The 20793-nt window shown below is 40.0% G+C and overlaps 1 protein-coding gene across 1 annotated transcript in view; it reads right to left on the bottom strand.

Moving 5' to 3' along the window:
* cntnap5a (contactin associated protein family member 5a) overlaps window positions 1-20793 on the bottom strand; it is a 111769-nt gene that overhangs the window by 48915 nt on the left and 42061 nt on the right. Inside the window, exons 4-8 of the mRNA XM_044366215.1 lie at window positions 9797-9944; window positions 7335-7538; window positions 6246-6430; window positions 5791-5934; window positions 5330-5603 (exon numbers count right to left, since the gene is read on the bottom strand). Coding sequence (XP_044222150.1) covers window positions 5330-5603; window positions 5791-5934; window positions 6246-6430; window positions 7335-7538; window positions 9797-9944 — 955 coding nt within the window. The remainder of the gene's footprint in view (window positions 1-5329; window positions 5604-5790; window positions 5935-6245; window positions 6431-7334; window positions 7539-9796; window positions 9945-20793) is intronic.

A 20793-nucleotide genomic window follows, 5' to 3' on the forward strand; every position in this document is an offset into this window, starting at 1 on the left:
CCCAATCACAAATCATCTTTTATTATTTGATTAATTCAAGAAAATGGTTCCATTAATAATAATAATAATAATAATAATAATAATAATAATAATAATAAACTTCATTTGTATGGAACCTTTCATACATGAAATGCAGTACCTTGAACTGCAGATAGAAGATACTTAACAAATCAAAGGTTGTGAACATGCAGTAAAATACTATAAAACTGAATACATTTTTTAAAAATGAATAGATAAAATAATATATATTTCAGAGAGAATTATTATGATGTTGTGTAGGCAGCTAAACTTACATATACTGTATATAAAAGTAATGCTAGGGTTACCAATAACGATTATTTTCATTATCAATTAATCTGTTGATTATTTTCTCTATTAATCATTTGCTCTGTGAATTTACCTGTATTATTGCCTATTATTTACCTGTTTATTTGCCTGTAAATCTGTGCTGATGTCTTCAATGTGCTAAAATATTCGATTGAATGTTATATATGTTGAAGAAAAGCAGCAAATGCTCACATTTAAGAAGCTGAAACCACAGAATGTTTGATATTTTTGCTTGAAAAATTACTGAAATTATATAATATTCTGTCGATCAACTAATTGATTAATTGACAAATTGTTGCAGCTTTAATCTAAACAAAAGAAAAAAGAACATTTTCACTCAATCTTGCCGAGATGATGAGATGATGAAGAGTTTGAGCAACAAGCGTCATGTTCATAAATATTCAGTTTACTACCAGTGAAGACCAGAAAATATTCATTCATTTTGTATTAGATTCATTTGAGAGGCTGGAACCAGATAATTGTGACGACCCCCCTCAGAAGACTGATGTTATTGTTGTTTTTACTGAACTGATGAGGATGAGGATGATCATTTCTGACGGATGTTTTTCTGCATCATTGATGATCGCGGACGAGAAGTGAAAATAAAAAGAAAATAAAAGAATATCCGAACGTCTAAAATGCCAAAACAACTGCGGAAAATTCCAACTGCTGATGTGTGACGATGTGATAAAGGGTCTGACATCCGCTATGTCAAACGTTAGCTAACGTTAGTTCTCATTAGTTGCTGTTTGCATGTAGAAACCTTAAAAACATGATCATTCTCAGGCAAGTTCTGGACTTACAGGGAGTCTTTTTTCTATGATTTCTAATCAGTGTATCAGTGACACACATCGACACACTGAATCTAAAAGTGTGTGTATCACGTCTGTGAGTTTAGATTTGAGTTATGACTCAGAGAAAGTTTTCAAGTTTTGATGCAAATCTTTGCTAAACTACTAAATGGACTCTTGTTTTCTCAGCTGCTGTTTCCAAGAATGAAGTCTGAACCTCAGTCGACATCATATCAATAAAGATTTACTGTAACTACTAATATGGACACGTGGTTGTTGTGGAAAAACCTCGACTGAGCTGAAGGGAAGCAATTACTGACACAAACAGTGACACAAATGTAAAGTCTTGGTTACAGTTGAAGGAGGCGATTTATATAAAAAGAGTTGACAAAATTATAAATTCAGTTCGAGGTGAACAGGAGGCGTCTCTCTGTGAATCCACAGTTTGATTCTATTCAATAAAAAGAGTTTTCGGTGTGAAGTTGAGACTTCAAAAAGAACCTGTTGTGGTTCATGAATTTCTAGCTGTGATCCCCTCCAACCTGCCATCTGCTGATACTCTCTCTTCACCAATCACACATGATTACATGTTATCTCTGCACAGCAGTCTCATGATCCCCTCGTGGCTCTCTACATTACATTTTTCTTCATGTAATCCCAAGAAAATGAAGGTTTTATTGAGGACAAAGGCCCTAAAAATATGAAGGGTGAAATTATGTGCACAACCACATCTTGTCCTGTTATTATATGACGGATTCGGTCGGCTGTGTCCAGTGTGCTTCAGTAGAATGAAGCATTATGAATACAATACAATGCAGGCAGCCAGATGGACTACATGTCTGACTCCTGGGTTCCTCTGCAGCTTCTATCTCACAATGTTTTCAAGGTTTTCAGACATATTTGTTTACCTGAACTGCAGAGAGAACCAGGCCTTTATTTGAAACATGTTTGGGGGTTTTATGATTATATTTCCTCATATTTTAATAAGAAGCCTCCCTGTTTTCTGACCTGCCCTTGATGTATGCAGTAGCTTATATTTTACATTTCCACAGCAGTAACTCCATCAGTACGACAACAGTCATGTCACACCCACCACTCTGCTGACACATCTGTTCAGGAAAAGGGTTAGGGTTAAAAAATGGCAGCGATTAATCTCTCTGATTAGTTAACCAAGTGTTAGTTTAAATAGATTTAACTATTTATATTAACCAGGGCTTTATTTGAGACAGGTATATAAATGCCCACTTTTTGATGTTTGATGTTGTGCAGTAACTTGGTCAACATATCTGACTTATGGGAGGCTGGTTAGATATGCAGGAGTGAAGGTTAGAAGAGCTGCTGATATTAGAGAGGAACATCAAACTGTTAGTTGGTCCATCATTTTGGTCCAAATTGATGGATGTGATAAAGTTTTGTTTAGATATTCATGAATCCCAGAGGATGAATGCTACTGACTTTTCCTCTAGCGCCACCATGAGGTTGACATGTTTTAATGAAATGTCTCAACGACTGTTGGATGGATTGTTGGATGGGGGGGGGGGGGGGGGGGGGGTGGAATCACCTGCACTACCTCCTTCATTGTACTCCTGATTGATGTGAAGCTAACATCAACAAAACTCAACACTTCCTGATGTTTTTCACATTAAAAGTCCATATAAAACTAAGGCTGCAAGACTTTTAATATGAAACTTCTGGAGGAAGTGTTGATTGTGTTTGTTCATGGTACCTTTAACATCATTTGAGGAAAAAGACAAAGTTGAACACCTGACATGACTCTTTGCTGTACTGATGGAGTTAAATGTTGTGCAAATGGTCATTATACTGAATTTATCAAGACGACAGTTCTTAACTAAAGAACACCTGTCTCAAATAAAAGCCCAGTTCTCTCTGAATAACAATCTAAATAAGGCCCAGAACACTAATTTACAAACTAACTAAGATGGTGAACATGGAAAACACTGGATATTCCCCATCTTAGCATGTTAGCATTCACCCTCACAGACCTGTAGACTCTTACTTTTCCATATACATGTGCAGGCTTGGTTTGACTCGGTGAGTCAGCACCGCAGAGATTTGCGTCTCCATAACAACAGGGCTTCCTGCTTGAAGGTGTTTCTTTAACTGATGACGCACTCGTCTTGAGTCGAAAAGCAGCAGCTTGTATACATCATGGCTGTGACTAGTGGTCAAAATCGTGGCTGTAAAATGGTGAATAAACACATTTGATTTCCTATAAGTTCTTCACAATAAAAGCCTTCCGTTAGTTTGTCAGTGGAAAGCTTTTAACATGAAGCAGCCGGAAAGGTTTTCATCAGCAGTAACTTAACACAAGTGAAAACCATCAGAAACGGTAAAAGTTTCTGAAAGTACAAACAAGGACGTGGGAGAGAAACTAAACTTCAAACCACAGAGATTCACTTAAAAGCTACAAAAGTTCTGAGAGCTGAACACACAGAGACTTTTACATTCTTTTTTTAAAAAGTTTACTCTCTGGTCTCCAACACAGACATGAGATGAGTCTCACCACACAGCTTGTTTGAGGAGTAGAGGCAGGAAAAGGGGGGTCGTCACATGTCGGCCGCGGTTAGCGAGACGTCACCACAACCCACTGGGAGGTGGTCCATCTCAGGCTCAGCACAACTCAGTGTGTTTAAATCGCTAATGGAAATGCAAATCAGCTCAGCGGAAGTGTCTTTCATTGTTCAATTAAAATTAGCTTATATTTAACTTCTTATTATGGAGAAAAAAACAAAAAAAAAGATGTTGCTCTTGAACAACAGTGTTTATCTGCATAAATAAGGTCTCAACATAAAGGAAACCTCCCAAAGTTTCTTATGAAAGTGTCAGAAACATTCGAGGTGATGCAGAAACAGAGCGGCGGGTCTTTGAAGTCAGTAAAAATGTAAATATTGTGTCCGCCTACAACACAAATGTGTTTTCCGTCTAAATAACTGCCTGTGTGTTTGTACAGGTTGAGGACAGTATGCGGCTGTAAACTAAACCTCATATCTGAAGGAGACAGCACACGGATCAACCTGCAGGTCTGACTGACAGGACGTCTCTAGTCTTGCTTTCATGTGTACCAGCGATCAGAGAGCCGCATAAAACAAATATGAATTTATAAACGCTAAAAGCTGTCTGTTAACGGTTAGCTGAGTAGTTTTGTCTCTTTCAGCTTTTCTTTGAGCTGTTTTTTTTTTGTGTCAAATCTTCCCATCGCTGCTCTGACGCTCACTAATTTTTCTGATGATCTCCTGAGCCAGAAAGCAGCTTGTTATGTTACCATGACAACCAGCAACAGTGAGTTGTGATGTCGGCTGTGACTACCCCACGTATTAAACAGTGTTTTTACTGTTTATTGCTTATTTATTCCGTGTTGATATGTTTGAAAATGTAACTTATAAATGTCGCCGACTTTTTTAATGTGATGGAAGTTATTAATGAACAATGATATGATTAATGTCATGACACCACAGGCCAGTCCCACATGGCGCTGTACACTGTGTTAAACATTAGTTTGAAACATGCATAATCACAAACTTATATGTTTTCTACATAAAAAAACAATCTCATAGGTTTAACCTTTTGTTGACGTCCTCCAAAGGTCCCAAAGTCAACGTTCAGCTTTTATGCACCACATACTTCATCTTATATTGCTATGTATATATTTGCCATGTATATATTTTGTATAATACTTTATCATATTTAACTTTATCTTATTTTATTCTGAGGATTGCTGCCACTGTATTTCATAGTGTATTAATACAATGACAATAAAGAATCTATCTTAAACAAACTCTCAATTCTTTTAAATGAAGGCTGAAGACTTTCTGTTTGCTGCTGCCTTTAATTAAATCCAATTTGTGACTATTGATCTCTCACACTGCTCCGTGAATTTTATTGTTTCTGCTTAATTCACTTTTATATTCTATTTTACACTTTTTAAAATCTCATTCATGTGTATTTTTTATTGTGTTTTTTCTTCTTAATGTTCTGTATAAAAGTCTTTTTATTTCCTTCAGCACTTTGCTTTGTTGGTTCTTTACAAAGAAACCGTCAGACGACCAAAAGCAACAGTTGGTGACGAATTTCACCTCTTGCAAGATGAAGATCGATTTCATCTAAATCAAGATTACTCGTTAAGCCTCAGTTAGACGTCAGTTAAATGTGTATGTGTGTGTGTGTGTGTGTGTGTGTGTGTGTGTCCTGACCCGCCGTGGCCTCTGATCTCTGCTGTGCTGAGCTGTGGAGGGTCAGGAGCAGCCGGCTGTTGCTGATCTGCAGCTGCAGTCTCCGGGGCTCCGGGCTCAGCCGAGCGGAGAGAAGCAGCCCGTCTGGGTTCCACGTCCTGAACTGGAATCGAACGGAGAAACCCCCCATGATGGAGGACGGCGCGGCCGCCGGCAGCGACAGGAAGCTGCTGCTGGAGCTCAGGAAGGTGCAGGCCGTCAACTGGGGCTGCGAGCACGAGAAGGTCACGTTTCCCTGGAGAGGACCAGAAACACAAAGTCACACACACATTTAAAATAGCTTTAATTAATAGTTTTATAGCTGCAGAGTCTGATGTGTCAGTGTGTAATGTGTTGGTTGTGACTCTGCAGCTCATTGTTTATCTGTCCGGCTGCAACTTTACTCTTCTTCAGTTACATTATTTAAACATAGTCAAACTCACCACGCTGTAAATCTGCGGCTTGCGTCTCTTGGCGAGGTCGATGATGTTGATGCCGTTGTAATAAAGGTTTTCGATGCAGCCGTGAAAGTTCTTCCTGAGGAAGGTGCCGGGTTTGCCGGGCAGCGGGATGCCTCCGAAGCTCAGCTTTAATCAAGAGACCAAACAGAAAAATAATGCAAAAAACTTCTTGTTATAGGTCGTATCACAATGAAATTCATATCCTGTTTTTTTATTTTTATTTTTTACCACTTTGGTTTATAACCAAATGCTTGAAAATACAGAATTTCATATAATATAATAATATTCTGGCAGCTTGTTTCAGCTGAATGAGTGAGTTTCATGAACTTAAAGGGGAACTCTGCTGATTTATTTTTACTTCCTGGACCCAAAGAAGCCTGAAATAACGCTCACTGTCACAATGAATAACAGTATTGAAACAGACAGGACGGACTGACCTCATAGTCCACCTCCAGTGAGTCTCCCTCCCCTTTGGTTTGGAAGTGCTGTGTGTGGGAGTCCACCGTGAGGTTCACTTGCTTGTTGAAGCGCTCGATGACGACAGAGTGCCAGTGCTGATCATCCAGCAGACTGCCGACCGTGACGGCGACGCGCCCGCTGCTGAACCTCAGCCTCGTGTCGTCTGACGGGAACAAATACGTGGGAAAAAAAACGATGGTGAAGTCATTAATCCGGTGAAAGAAAACAACGACAAAAGATTTGCTAGTTCCTGTTTCTCAAATGTGATGATTTGTCATGACAGTAGCTCAAATTTTAACCACATTTCCAGAAAATGATAGAAAGGAAATGTTGTGTAAGCCTGTTTCCATCCACTGCTGTTGTTTGAATATCAGGAGATAAACAGCAGGTGGCGCTAATCTCCCAGTCGCTGCCGTTAAACCGTCACAGAAGAAGAGGAAACAACGAGGATGGACGATGGAAAACATGATGGAAATATGACATTTCTGTTAGTTTCATGTGTTCATGTGAGGAAGGTTACAGTCTCCTCATCATCATCGCTCCACACAGATCTGATGTTTTCAGCTCTTCAGTGACGTTTAAGTCACATGATTCATGTACGTCGTCATTTATTCACTGTGATTTTTATCCACACAGCTGCTGTTACACCTCAGACAACAGGAAACACTTTTTTTTTTTGCAATATTTTGGGATTTTTTTTTTTTTTTTCAAATTTTCTTGTGTTTCCACTGAAACTGAATAAAAACAGGTGGATGGATCATAAAACATTTGTAGGATTTTGCAGTTTATTCTGATGTGTTTTCAGCACCGGAGGAGCGTGTTGACTGTAAAGTGACTCGCACTTCACATCCAGCTGTTTTAAAGGATCTACTCCTTCAGAAACATAGGAGGATGCCTCTCAGTAGTGATGAGCTGTAACCACAGACTCTGAAGAGACACTATATTGCTTTTCTGCTTGTTACTGGAAGCACATCATTCTGTATGCAGGCGAAGAACCTGACAGACATCTGGCACCCACCATGTCTGATGTTAACAAGAAAATGGAGCTTCAGACAGCTGTAACTGACCCAGGTTGAGGTAGAGGGCCAGTTTTCCTCGGTGAAGCTCCAGAGTGATGTAATCTCCCCTCTGTCCCTCCCCGTGCAGTAACACCCCCTCGGCCTGCCGGCTCTTGAACCGCAGAGAGATCACGTCCTTCACCGTCGACATGGACTTCTGATTGAACCGGTACAGCAGAGAGCTTCTGCCGTCAAAGTCAGCCACGTCTGATTCTGACAAAAAAAAGAACCACATCATGATAAAAAACTATAAAACACATCGGACAACATGATTCAGAAACTCCAGAAAGAGTTTAGCCACACTAGCAGCATCATATACAGACAATGTACATATATAAAATCCCATAAAGAAAGAAAAAAAAAACATATATACATCCTCATATAAATGCAGAAACATAAGAAAGGCAAGTATTACATATGACTGCACAACTTTGACTGACTTATGAAAGCTGCAAGGCCGACGCTTTCATTCATTTGATATGCAATTTCTATACATATTGTTGTAAATAAACATTAGTCTAATAAAATATAGTAATAAGTATATGTCTTGGCGTCTCACTTCTCTTTAAATGTGACAAATTGTACACCGTCGCCGTCAATCACCGAGAGACTCCCACAGGAGAATAAACTGTTCACACAGCAGCGTCTATTTAAGATCATTGTTGTAAGAGTCACTTGAGATAAAGGTTAGTATGAGCAGGATCTTCCTTTCTTTAACAGCACAGTAACAGCAGCGTACGTGAAACTGGCTTCAGTTGTGTCCTGAACAACAAGGCTGAGCTCAGTTATTAACTGTGGGTTTTTTTTTTCCTTCTCTCAGGTTTACCTTTTATATGATTCTCCTCTCCAGAGACTCTCCTGCAAGAGGTTCATGAATTTATGGATTTCCAGCCTGTAATGCAGCAGGAGGAGCTGCATAGAAATGCCACCTGCCTGCACATCTCCTCCCCGTCATTCCAGCAACAGCCTTCACACTTCAGCTACCGTATGAAAAATTTACTGCAAGCTCTCACACTGAGACGGTATATTTAATCATATTTTAGTAAGAAGTTGGTCCATATTTACTTATGATCCTCATAAATTCAGTATAATGTCTGTTTCCACTACATGTCATGTGAAAATCTGTATTTTAATACTAATTTACCACATCAGTGTCCAAAATTCACTCCTGCCGAGGGGACTGATAGGTGAATACATCCACAGGGAGAGCATATAATAATAAATTGCCTTTTTGTGTCACATGTACATTTTAATATTACTAAATATTATTGCTAGCAGCAACAGTAAATAGGAAGGAATAATATTTCTGACAGTCAGTATCAGTCCTTCCTCCCGTCCTTCGTCCTCCTCCCTCTGCTACATTTTTTTTTTTTGACATATAAATCTGCTTATTAGTTTTTCTGTGATTATTGAAGCCAAAAATGTTTTCTCAAAAGTTTGTGATACAACTATGAAATGTTTTATGTGCTCTTTTTGCTGTAAAACTGCAGGATTTGGGGAAAAAAAATGACAAACAAAGGGAAAATAAAGCGATGAAGAGTCATATGTCATCACAAGCATCCTGCATATCACAGAAACAACTGCATTTCAGTGCTATTTTTTGGGAACTATGGGATCAAAGTTACATATATATGTATATAAAAAAGAAAATACTGTATTGATTTCCAATTACAAGCTTTTATTAAATGAACTTTCACCTCAACATTAACACCAAATAAAATCAGTCAATAATGTCGTTAAAGGACGACTCCACCTGCGTTTCTTTCCAGGTTCCTCAAATGTAAACGTCCACTAAGCCGTTAGCAAAGAGCAGTGACACACACACACACACACACACACACACACACACACACTGGTCCAAATCAGAAGCAGTCCGTTGATTTCACACAGAAAAATTGCAGTAATTTAATAAAATTGTAAGCTATTACAAATACTGTGGCGATTTCTTGAATTTCTGTTCATTATTGTGATAACTGGAATTTCCTGAAATATGTTTGTCTTAGCAAGTGTGTGTGTGTGTGTGTGTGTGTGTGTGTGTGGGTGGGTGTGTCAGGGCTGCAGTGTGCTGCTGATGCTTACACCACTCTCAGACAGTGGTGGAGCTTCAAACCCGCAGCATCACCACACAGTTCACATCAGATGCAGGTCCCGCCGCATTGAGAGCAGCAGCAGCGTTTTTTTGTTTCGACTGTGAACCCGGTGAGCTCAGCCGCTTCCATCATACTCATGTACCTCAACACAATGTGCATTGTTTTCCTCATTCATGCAAAATGGACCAGCATCCAACCCCGGGCGAGAGAGGAGGGTCAGGTTTATTGGTTTTATGTTGGTTACAGTTACAGGGATGTTATCATGCTGGAGTTCCACCCTGTTCCTGTAGACGTGAGCTTATCGCTCTTGATGTGATTGTGGCTGTTTGACGTGCAGACTGAGTGTGATATGAATGGCGGGGGGGGGGATGTTTCACTCACTGTAGGAGCAGCCGTACACCTCCACTCTGAGGCTGAGCCAGCCGCTGGGGTTCCAGTCCAGAGGGACGAAACGCAGGAAACGAGTCCTCACCGAGTGGGAGAGCTTGTTCTGGACGACGGCCTCCGAATTCACGTTCCCAACAAACCTCTGCAGGACAAGACAGACAGATACATCATGGTTGTGATGGCAGCACTTAATTGATGTAAATAAAAGCACCAAAAATAAGAGAAATAACAGGTGTGGCCTCAGATTTGAAGAAAAAGAATCAGAATATTTCAACCAGGAGAAAGAAAAACACTTTTTTTCTGCTGAATGCTTGAAATCCAAGCAGAAGAAAACATCTAAATCCTCGGAATAACAAAGTGCTGACAGGGAAAACCCAAGGGCGATGTCTTTTTCCTCTCCTGAAACCTACTATCAGATGAAAAGAGATAAGCACCATCATGTGGTGCAGAAACATGAGAATATCCGGTCCACTGTGGTGAGGAGCAAGTGGGGGAATAAAGGGTCTCATACTGTGTTTTTCTTCTTGGGAAATAACAAGCAAAACCTTTGAGATATCATTATTCATTTCCGCTTCAGTGTTCCCTCCAAAAGAGCACAGCAGGAAGAAGCCAGAAGGTTACAACATCTTCATTTCAAACTGGAAGTTACAGTAGACTGAAGTTTAGACAGGAAGCAACAAAAATACATTGTTTCTGCTTCCTAAATGTTCTGTATGAGCCTCAATCAGCAGAACTACATTGATTTAAAAAACCGTCAGTGACCATGAGTCCTGAGTGTTTTCTGAGCCGCTGTGGTTGAAGGTGGTTTAGGTGTTGTTGAGTTCATCTGGAACTAACTGACCTATTAGAAAGAAACCAAGAGGAGTAAACTAGAGCTGCTCCTAACGATTATTTTCACGAGCAATTAATCCATTAATTATTTTCTTCATTAATCAATCAGTCTTTTGGTCAATAAAGTGTTATAAAATGGTGTTTCCTAAAGCCCAAGCTGACGTCCTCAATGGTCTTGTTTTATAACAACTAACAGTCCAAAACCCAAACTGACCAAAGATAAAATATATAAAATAAACCAGAACAATCCTTCATATTATATCATATTCATCTAAGAGGCTCAAACACAAAAAAATGACCAACAATTAATTGATTATCAAGGTGGTTAATTCATTTTAACAGAGTAAACATGAAGTCACATGGGCTTTACAGGAAACGTGTGTTACCGTGGTTACAAATGAATCTTGTATAAATATAGACTATATATCACTTATCACTTCCTAATAATCAGTTTGAATAATAGTTTGGATCTCATCTCTGCTATCATAAAATCCTGTAGTTGGTATAGTTGATGTTTAGTCTGCACCAGAGTTTGATTGGCATCTAATTGGTCTAAAAAACATTTTTTGAAAACAAATTAATTATTATCTGCCAATAATGTGCTATTGTGGAGTGTCTGTACTGTCTAGTGACTGGCAGAGTGATCGTGTAATACTCTTCCGTATCAGTAGGTGGCAGCAGGAAGCTAATTGCCTTGAGACGAGAGAATTAGTGATGCATGGATGCGACAGGTGGCGGTGACGGTGGCGTTGTGGCTAGCCGGACTATACGGTGACAGTGATGGAGAAGTTTTTGTTGCTAAATGCTAATGCTAATGTTGTATCAAATTGTTGCAGAAAAATGTACCAGAGCAAAAAAAGCAAAGTGTTCTTTTATTGCTGGCAAAAAAGGGGAGCAATCAGCACTTTTACAAAGAACCAAATCGCTCCAAAGGTTTTTCTTTGGGACATTGGTTTTATGTCCTTGGGTCGGCTTAGGTCACACCTTATCATCCACCCTCCCTAATTTTTGACCAATTATTATGTTACTTTTATCTCCGTCACTCGTTGTTGGTCAAAACTCTTCAGACCATGTTTTGAGGTGTTTGAGGATATGTACTGGCATATTCAATTCTACCTGATTATATCCAATTTTTATATATAAGTATTGGGAATCATTTTACACCATTATTGCCAAGTTGTCTTCTGGCCTTTTATTTTTTTTATAAGTTATTCTAGTCATTTTACACCCTTATCTCTTGATCTCCTCCAGAGGGTATTTTTTCTAAAAGGTGAAGACTTTAGCAGACCCAAGCAAAGTGACATGTAATACAAACACACTCAAATTTCTCCAGTGTATGATTATGATTCTTCTATCGTGCCTCTATACGTACAGTGTGATTAAATATGGTTCATGAGATTATAACTACACCAATACAAATTGTATCACACTAGCCCTTATTGCTTATAAACTTATAAAATCAATCTGCATAGCTTAATATTGTCTTTAAGCACACCAATGACTTTTAATGAAAATACACCACACTAACTCCAAACTGGACCCTGGACAAAGTTCGGAGCCAGATGAAGGCCGCGGTATGAGTGGAGGTCAAAAGAAAGCAAAAGACGGTGAGTTCGAGCAACGTCTCTGGCGCGAGGCCATACAGTGAAAGCTATCTTTCATTTGGATTTACTTTCAGTCAACAAACAAAGCTATTTTGACATTGCTCCCATTTTCCACGACATATCTGTGTGAGGTGAGCTTTTCAGGCCTGACTGCTATAAAACACTAAAAACAGAGAGAGACTGACAGCTGTTGAGGAAAAGCTTCGTGTGAGTCTTTCTTCGATTCCCGCCAGGATATCAGCTCATTCAAACAGGCCCAGACTTTTTTCTTTGTGGTTATTTGATTCCTATTCAAGATACTTTGACGAGAATGACTTTATATTGTTAATATAGGTTTCATTTTTTAACATTCTCAGCTGGTGGTGGTTGAAAAACACTGGACTAAACAACCAAAAAAAAACGATACGTCTTTTAGTTCAGGTCTGTTAATGATCCTCTCAGGACATTTGCTCATCTCTGAATCAGTTGAGTTGTTAAACTTGGTTATTTTTACACAGAAAATTAAAAAAAAAAAAGAAAAGCCAGGGGAGAACGTTCTGTCCTCTCATTGGTCAGATGTGTCTTTGGTGAAAGCGAGAACGTGAACACAGGAAGAAGGTCCTGAAGAAGCTCTGATCTGCCCAAATATCAAGAAGACAGTCTATTCCATTGTTAGTCCAGGTGGGATCTGGTTGCAGCCTCGTAGTGAGCCGCACAGAGACCACCTCCTCTAAAGGGTCTGTGTTCGGTATTTTTAGTAGGATCGCTGTGTTCAGATCTGCCCGAATGAGGAAGTCCGATTCAACCGGACTAAACGCTCACACACAGTATCAACGCTGGAGGGAGCAAAGCAGAAAAAATAGAGAGACATGGATGGAGACAGAAACAGAGATAAACACCCTCCTGCTTCTTAAATGATTACCAGCTGCTTCATAACAGTCAAATCAATAACAACTGGGCATTAGAAACTATCAGAAAGATAGATGGTCTGCAGAAGAGCTTCAGGCTTCACAACAGAGTACAAACAAGGCCAATAATTCAGCTTTTTCTCCTCCAGCAGCAGGAAGATGCAGGGAGGTAATGCTGAGCAGCAGCACAAATGACCGTCCACAGCATCTCTCAGAGGACACGGATACACGAGGACGCCGCTTCTCCGCAGATAATGAAGGCGACAGTCCGACAAGGCGTTGCCATTGAAGCTGTTATTGTGATTTATGCTCAGCTCTTTGCTCTTTTGTACTGTTTAAGTGGAGCCTGGTGGCTGAATCTTAAAGGAGATGCAAGCTAAGCACTTCCACATGCAGGAGGCGTTCACTCATCTCACCGGGGTTTCCACGGAGACGTGTGTAACATTTTTGTGGGGGTTTTTTTTTTTTTTAATGGAACACAAAAGACGACATGAATATTCATAACGCCGGGGTTTTTCTAAACGTGTTCGACTTCAAACTCTAAAGGAGAGTCGATGCTGCAGTTCTGGGAGTCGACTCATGAAAACACGCCGCTCATCATGCAGAGTCAGGCTCATTTAAAGGGCCAGTTCACAGAAAAAAAATCAATATTAATGGTTTACTGTAGATTTTTTTTCACATAATTGCAGGAAGGTTTTCATCAGGACTGTTTCTTGTGAAGCTGTAACTCTTATTTATTAATTAAGTTTATTTTACACATATTTAGAGCTGCAACTAACAATTATTTACTGATTAACTGTTCAGTCCATGAATTGAAGATTTATTTTGTATTCAAATGTCTTGTTATGTAAATAAACCAAAAACATGTTCAGTTTACTGTCAGAAGCATTTCTGCTTGAAAAATTACTAAAATAATTAATCAGTTATTGAAATAATTGGTGATTAATTTTGTGTTGATTCACTAATTGATGAATCGACTGTCTATACATATTACATCATGTACATTTCTACCTGCATGGTTTTAACTTCTAATTGAAATGGATTTTAAATGTTTCTTAATGTTTAAATGTGCTCTTTATATTTTTTATATAAAGCATGCTGAGCTGCATTTATTATTCATCACAATTCTTTAAGTAATATTAAATATAAATATTATTAATTCATTATTATTAATTATTAAATAATATATTTAAACGATCTTTTCTTTTCTCTTTCCACGTTTTAATTATGCTGTTAATTTGCTGTTTGTCCTGTTTTTTGTCTTATAAAACACTAAATATCTCAGAATCAGAAATACTTTATCGATCACAGTCTAGAACAGAAATCTATATATAAGGACAGAGAAATTAAAAAAAAAATACTAATGTGTAAAAAAATAATGCTGACAAATGGGATTTATAAATGTGTTAAAATGTAAGAATAGTATAAATAAATTAGTTGAAATATACATTACAAATGTAGTATTAATGCAGTATAAATACACACCAGAGTACTGCTTGTACTGTTAAATCAGTATTACACAGTTGAAAATAAATTATGGGGTTATGAAGCTGCTGACAGGAGTGAAATAAGTCCAAAGCACATCATGGATTGGGTGGGAGACCCAAGGTGACACGTAACTTGGACAACATCCTCGTCTCTTGAGAGTCCAGCTCCGCCCCCACAACGTCATTGGCCTCGCGGATCTGCTACCTTCAACCTGCTGCACCAGCACACAACAGCAAACTGGAGAGCATCCTCAGCGTTGTCCAGCGGATACCGAAGGACCTCCTCACCCTCGCTGATACATCCAACTAGTATATCCGACTGTCTGCAGTGTGGTAGTTGAATGATTTCATTACTCTTTGTATCCTTCTCTTGGTGTTTTGCCTTCTGTTACTCTAATGAAATCAACTGCGGTGAAGTCATTCTACCCATTCATGCCAAACACATCAGCATGAGTCATTAACATTCAAACATAATCCCCCTGCAGACTCTTTCTTTCCGGACATGAACCCTGCTGCTGTGGACTCCCTGAGCCGTGATGTTTGTGTTTTCTTTCCACCCTTGTGGAAAGACTCACAGAAAGCACATCCGCTCAGGTCGGACTGGTAGACGAAGTTAGAGACCCGAGGGTGCAGATCGTCTCCCAGCAGATCAGAGGTCATCCTCATCCACGTAAACAGCTCTCACCCCACTGTGACTTCATTATTTCTGTTCTCCAACGGACTGACGAGCCGCCTCATTAAGACTCTTTCCTCTCCCCCTCCTGTGATAAGCTCCCTCGAGCCTCTTTTTCCTTTATGTCAGTGTTGCATACAGCAGGCAGGCACATACGTTCATTCTACCCACAATCAATTCAGTATGGAGCCATCCTGCAGTCAACAGCTTCTTTTATAGAAGATCATTGGCCACTTAATCAGCTGAGAAAACACGTCGAGTCAAAACAAATTACCTTTAAAACTCTGGAGTTTTTTTTATCTTTGTTTAGCATGTTTAAAATGTCCTCACCACATACACATAGTCTTCTTTTTTCAGTACAAACACCACTATAAGTAAAGTGTAAAGCTACCTGGAACTGAAATTACAAGAAGAATGACACAGGTATCTATAAAAATGTACAAATCTTTAGTGATAATCACTGCAAATATAATTAAAGAACAGTTCAAGGTTGTAAAAAAAGTGTTGTTTTACTATTAATACACACAAATAAACAGAAAAATGTATGAAATCACACTATAATACTCTTAGTGTTTTCTGAGGGGTTAAAAACACACTCGATTCCCTGTAAAGTGTTTTACAACTTAGAGTATTACCAACAAATAAGCACTTACAAAGACTGATATTATTCATTAATTAACATATTTGTATCCTCATTAGGAATCCTGTCTCAGACACCTGAGCAGCTAACAAGCATTAAGCCTTTGAGACCTCGGCTGTTTTTCCTTCATTTCCATTCCCTTTACAGGATTGTTGCAATAGACATGTTTGATTTACATCACCAGAACAAACAGACTCGGTGATTAAAATCGGTACAAACACTGAATAAAGAAGTTTCATGTGTTTCCCAACGTTGTTCAGTGGGCAGCCAACAGACGCCATTGACTCTTTGGTAGACGCCGTTGACTCTTTGGTAGACACCATTTACTCTTTGGTAGACATCATTGACTCTTTGGTAGACATCATTGACTCTTTGGTAGACATCATTGACTCTTTGGTAGACGCTGTTGACTCTTTGGTAGACACCATTTACTCTTTGGTAGACATCATTGACTCTTTGGTAGACATCATTGACTCTTTGGTAGACGCCGTTGACTCTTTGGTAGACACCATTGACTCTTTGGTAGACACCATTGACTCTTTGGTAGATGCCATTGTGGCAGACAACCATAACACCAACACATGAATCTTGTGTGCGTATACTTTTTGGCAGAGGGGGTATGACACCCTCGACAGGCGACCAAATGAAACAGACCGTTACCTTGATTAAAATGACGGATTTCTCTGGGTTTGAAAATTGTTGGAAACATTTGGGATAATGTCTTTTTGAACATTTACTGCTTCCGCATAGTTTTAGATACTTCAACTTCATTTGAACTTTAAATGAGTCACGAGACTTTGATCTACAAATCTTGAATTTACATGTTTTTTCTATCTTTTATTGTTTTTGAGATGAGAGTGTGAGTTTTAAAGTCTTTTCTTGCTCCTCCTGTGATTTTATAATGAGTGTGTATTGCGGAATGTTTCACAGCACTGAGGGAGTGACATCACCAGGAGCAGCTGGAGAGGAGGATTTTAGAGAACCCTTCTTGTGAAATCTCCTCATAAATCCCATGACTTTGGCCAAATCCTACAATAAAAATTTTGTTGAGAATCCATTGATACAGGTTTGAAAGTGGTCAGACTTATAGTTTAGACGTCAGAAGCCTCTGTTTGACACAAAGTTCATGCCCATAGATTGCCTCCCCATTGTTTTACATTTAAAGGGTGATGTGGCACTGCAACTTTCAGGGCTTATTAAATCCAAACCGTTCAAGTTATTACAAAGTTTTTAACAACTTTTTTTCAGCAAAGTGTCATAAGTCATGTATCAAAGTTTAAAGCCGATACCATCAACGTCCTCGGAGGAGGTAGCATTTATTCAGGGTCCAAAATTGGGGCAAAGTTTTATTTTGAAAGGCTGATTGTGGACTTCCTGTTGGATTTAGGTCAGAGGTGTCAGTGTATGATTTGTAGGTCTTGATGAGACAAATAATTGAGTTTTGGTTCGATCTCTCTACGACATTCCTACGGGCCGTGGCAGCCATTTTGTTACATAGGTGGCGCTAGAGAGCACATTTTGGCACTTTAGGGGTTAATGTTTACATTTTATCAAATCTTTCACCAGATTTGACGTGCATGCCACATTTGGTGAGTTTTTGAGCATGTTTAGGGGGTCAAATTTAGGGTTTAAGTCCCATAATAATAAAGAAACAAACAAACACACAAAAAACAATAGGGTCCTCGGCCTTAGTAGTCCTCTGCCTTTTGGTCTCGGTCCCTAATAAACTTTGAATAAACAAGCGAACAGCAAACCACTGAACTCCTTAATATTTTTAAGCCTCTTGAAAGTTGGTAATTGATCAATATAAGCACCGGCTCTTTCCCTTTATGTACCAATCACAGCTAAGCTCAAACTCAGGCAGCCTCGGTCATCTTTCTGCACCAATGCTTGACTACATGCATCAGTGTTATATGTTACAAAGACACTTTGATAATGATCAACAGATGTAAAAGTGACCCTCGTATTTTGATCATGTCGACAGAGTTTTTCTTCCACCTCCAAAACCTAAAACAAAACTGATAAGAAGCTGAAGCTGAAGAGATGTAGTTGCCGAATTGTCAAGCAAAGGTCTTTCTATGTGGCAGTAGTAACTAATCGAAGTTGGCGGTCACTGTATTATGATCAAATGAGAAACACAAAATGCTGATTTTCCAGCTGCAAGTCAAACCTGTTTAAGAGAAACAGCCTGACGGGGAAGAAACGGCTTCACATTTTGATTCCCTGCAGGATAAAAAGAGCTCTTTACACATAGCTACTCAAGGATGATGATGATGATAATCTGGACCCCCACCAGCAAGACTTTCAACTGACTCCACATGCACTGAAAGCCCAGCTAATTTACTCCTACAGTGAAGGAGACTGCAAATATTCTAAACGGAAAGTCGATGGGCATGATTTAAAATAGCAGCCGTAGCTGCCTTTTCTGATTAGTTTACTTTCAATCAACCATAAAATAACTTTAAATCTGCTCAAATAACTTCCAGAGCTTAATTTGTTCTTAAACAGGATATTTCTCAACCAGAGTCCACATTGCATCACCTCACAGCTGGTCCACAGCTCTCTGCCCTGCGTTTGGATAATGAGGTCACCGTCAGCTCGGGAAGCAGCGCCATCCTGTTGTTTTCATGAACTCTTGTGCCTTTTGAAGCTTCACTCAGAATGTTTCAGCAGATTATCTCTGTGAAGGTTTACAAAGGATGGCGCTACTGCTGGGGCTGAGGTCAGACATGAACCTGAAGCTTCTCAGAGAAGGAAATAAATCTTAACTGGCCAAAAAAAATGTCCAGGCTCGGCTCCTGAGAGGGACAGGCTGATGCGGACCGGACTGTCCGCACAGACGGTGCAGATGATCCAAGTGGCGAAGGCGCTAGAAGGCGAAGTGGTTGGTGTGAGGAAAGGAGACTAGACCCCCTGATGTGTGCAGTGGGAGAAGTTCTTTCCTTTCTACAATATCTGGTGGAAAAGGTGCCACTGTGAAAGTGTATGCAGTAGATGTTTCCTCCTGTAATGAGGGCTTTGGCGACAGACCTGTCTTTGCCCACCCCCTCGACAACGGCCGGTGATGTGTGTCTCCTCGTGTTTCGCCACACTGTGCTATGGAGAGGGAGTGGCCGATAAAGCCCCATCCAAAAAGTGCCTAGCTAGTCGGCTTTGTGAGTATATCTCCCAAGCTTACAGGCTGCGGTCCGAGTGCATTCCACACATGGTGTAGCAGCGTCTTCCATTGGTCTACGCCTTGTCTATTCATAATGTTCTACGTCTTGGACATGTGTGTGTCAGCTGTGGTACACCTGACCCCTCCTGGGCAATTATACACCTGTCTGCTGTATGACCTGTCACCCCTGCGAAGTTAGGCCATGGTTTCACCCAGCTCATGTACATGTCAACTAGACTGGGGTGGGGCCCCCTACTGCTCCGCTGAAGCGACTGGGACTATAAGGTAGTAGGAGGGCTGCAGAGGAGGGAGCCTCTCTGGAGTTGGAACTACAGCGTGAAGAGTCGGTGACACACGGAGCTTCTTTTCCCGACTCCAGCTCGCTTTCTGTGATATTCACACCAGGACTCCTGCCTGTTGTTTTACGTGCTTCCAGGTGGAGATTTGGTGTTGTTATTTTCCTTTATTTGTGATCAGTTTCCCTCCCGAAAGTTAGTTTGGAGGTTTGTTTGTCGGAGTGTGTTTGGCTCATTAGTGGAACTTGCTATCGTCTGCAAGGATTTTCTTCACTTGGAGCGGTGACAGCGGGGGTTTAACTGGCAGAATAATCAATATAATTAATAAAAAAAAACCCGTCCTGTGTGAGGAGTGTATGTGGCTGACACAGAAGAAGCCCCAATCAGACCCCACCAAGCAACTTTCACCTCACATATTATTCTTAACCTTTTTCTGTCCAAACTAAATGAAATTTACAATGAAATGATATGAAACATTCTGTTATTGATGGCCAGGTAGAGGTAGACTGTGTGTCCCAGGTGTTGAGGTGCATTCACACGTACGGATGCAGAGTAGTCCTCAGTCTCATGAATCTGCAGTCCTGTGTGCTTGTTGTACTGAACATGTAATTTACATTCTCTGCTGCACCTGTTTTCTGACATAGCTGACGTGCTAATGAACCAACAGTTTTGGAGATTTGTTTCCACACCTTGTCCTTCTTTTTTTTGAAGGTCCCAGTAGCTCGTTAACGACACGTCGTAGAGAAATCAGACACCCTGACATCAGCTTTTCCTCCGTTTTACTTAAAGTAAATTTACACGGTGGAGAAGAGTAGTGAACAAGGACTCAAAACAAGTGTGATCGGACCTCAGTGTTGTCACTCAAACTGTGTCACTGGACATTTTCCTGAAGTTGAGCCTTTCTCATCAGTAGTGCTGCTGGGTGCTTTCTGTATCTCTCTGGCTCAGCAGGGGCGGCAGGCTGCAAAGCCAAGTCTTATTAGTTCATTATTCATGAAAAGAAGGGGTCGTTGCTCCGGCGTTTGAGTGTGGAGGTGTGAACAGCCCCTTATTGTGTGTTCAGACAGAATGCAAAGTGAACTTTAGAGGCGAACAAAGTCAATGGAAACACGCAATTAGGTGCAAACTCACAAAGACACATTTGCAAGATTTGAAATTGTTTCAACTTGTGTGAAAAATCTGGGCATTTCCCAGGGCTTCATGAATCTGAGAGGAGAAGAAAAAAGGAGAGAGACTGGAGGGAAATAACAGAGAGAAATGGAGTTTCTGCTGAGCACAAACACACATAGTTGGTAATTGGCTGTTTTGGGTGAATAAACACCAACGGTCTAGCAGTCAAATTATGTGATTACGCTAATGACCTGAGGCAAAAATGACCTTCGATTCCTGTCTGAGCACACCTTCACAGCAGCTACA

This window comes from Thunnus albacares, chromosome 11 (genome assembly GCF_914725855.1).
Source record: "Thunnus albacares chromosome 11, fThuAlb1.1, whole genome shotgun sequence".
In the NCBI taxonomy this organism is placed as follows: Eukaryota; Metazoa; Chordata; class Actinopteri; order Scombriformes; family Scombridae; genus Thunnus; species Thunnus albacares.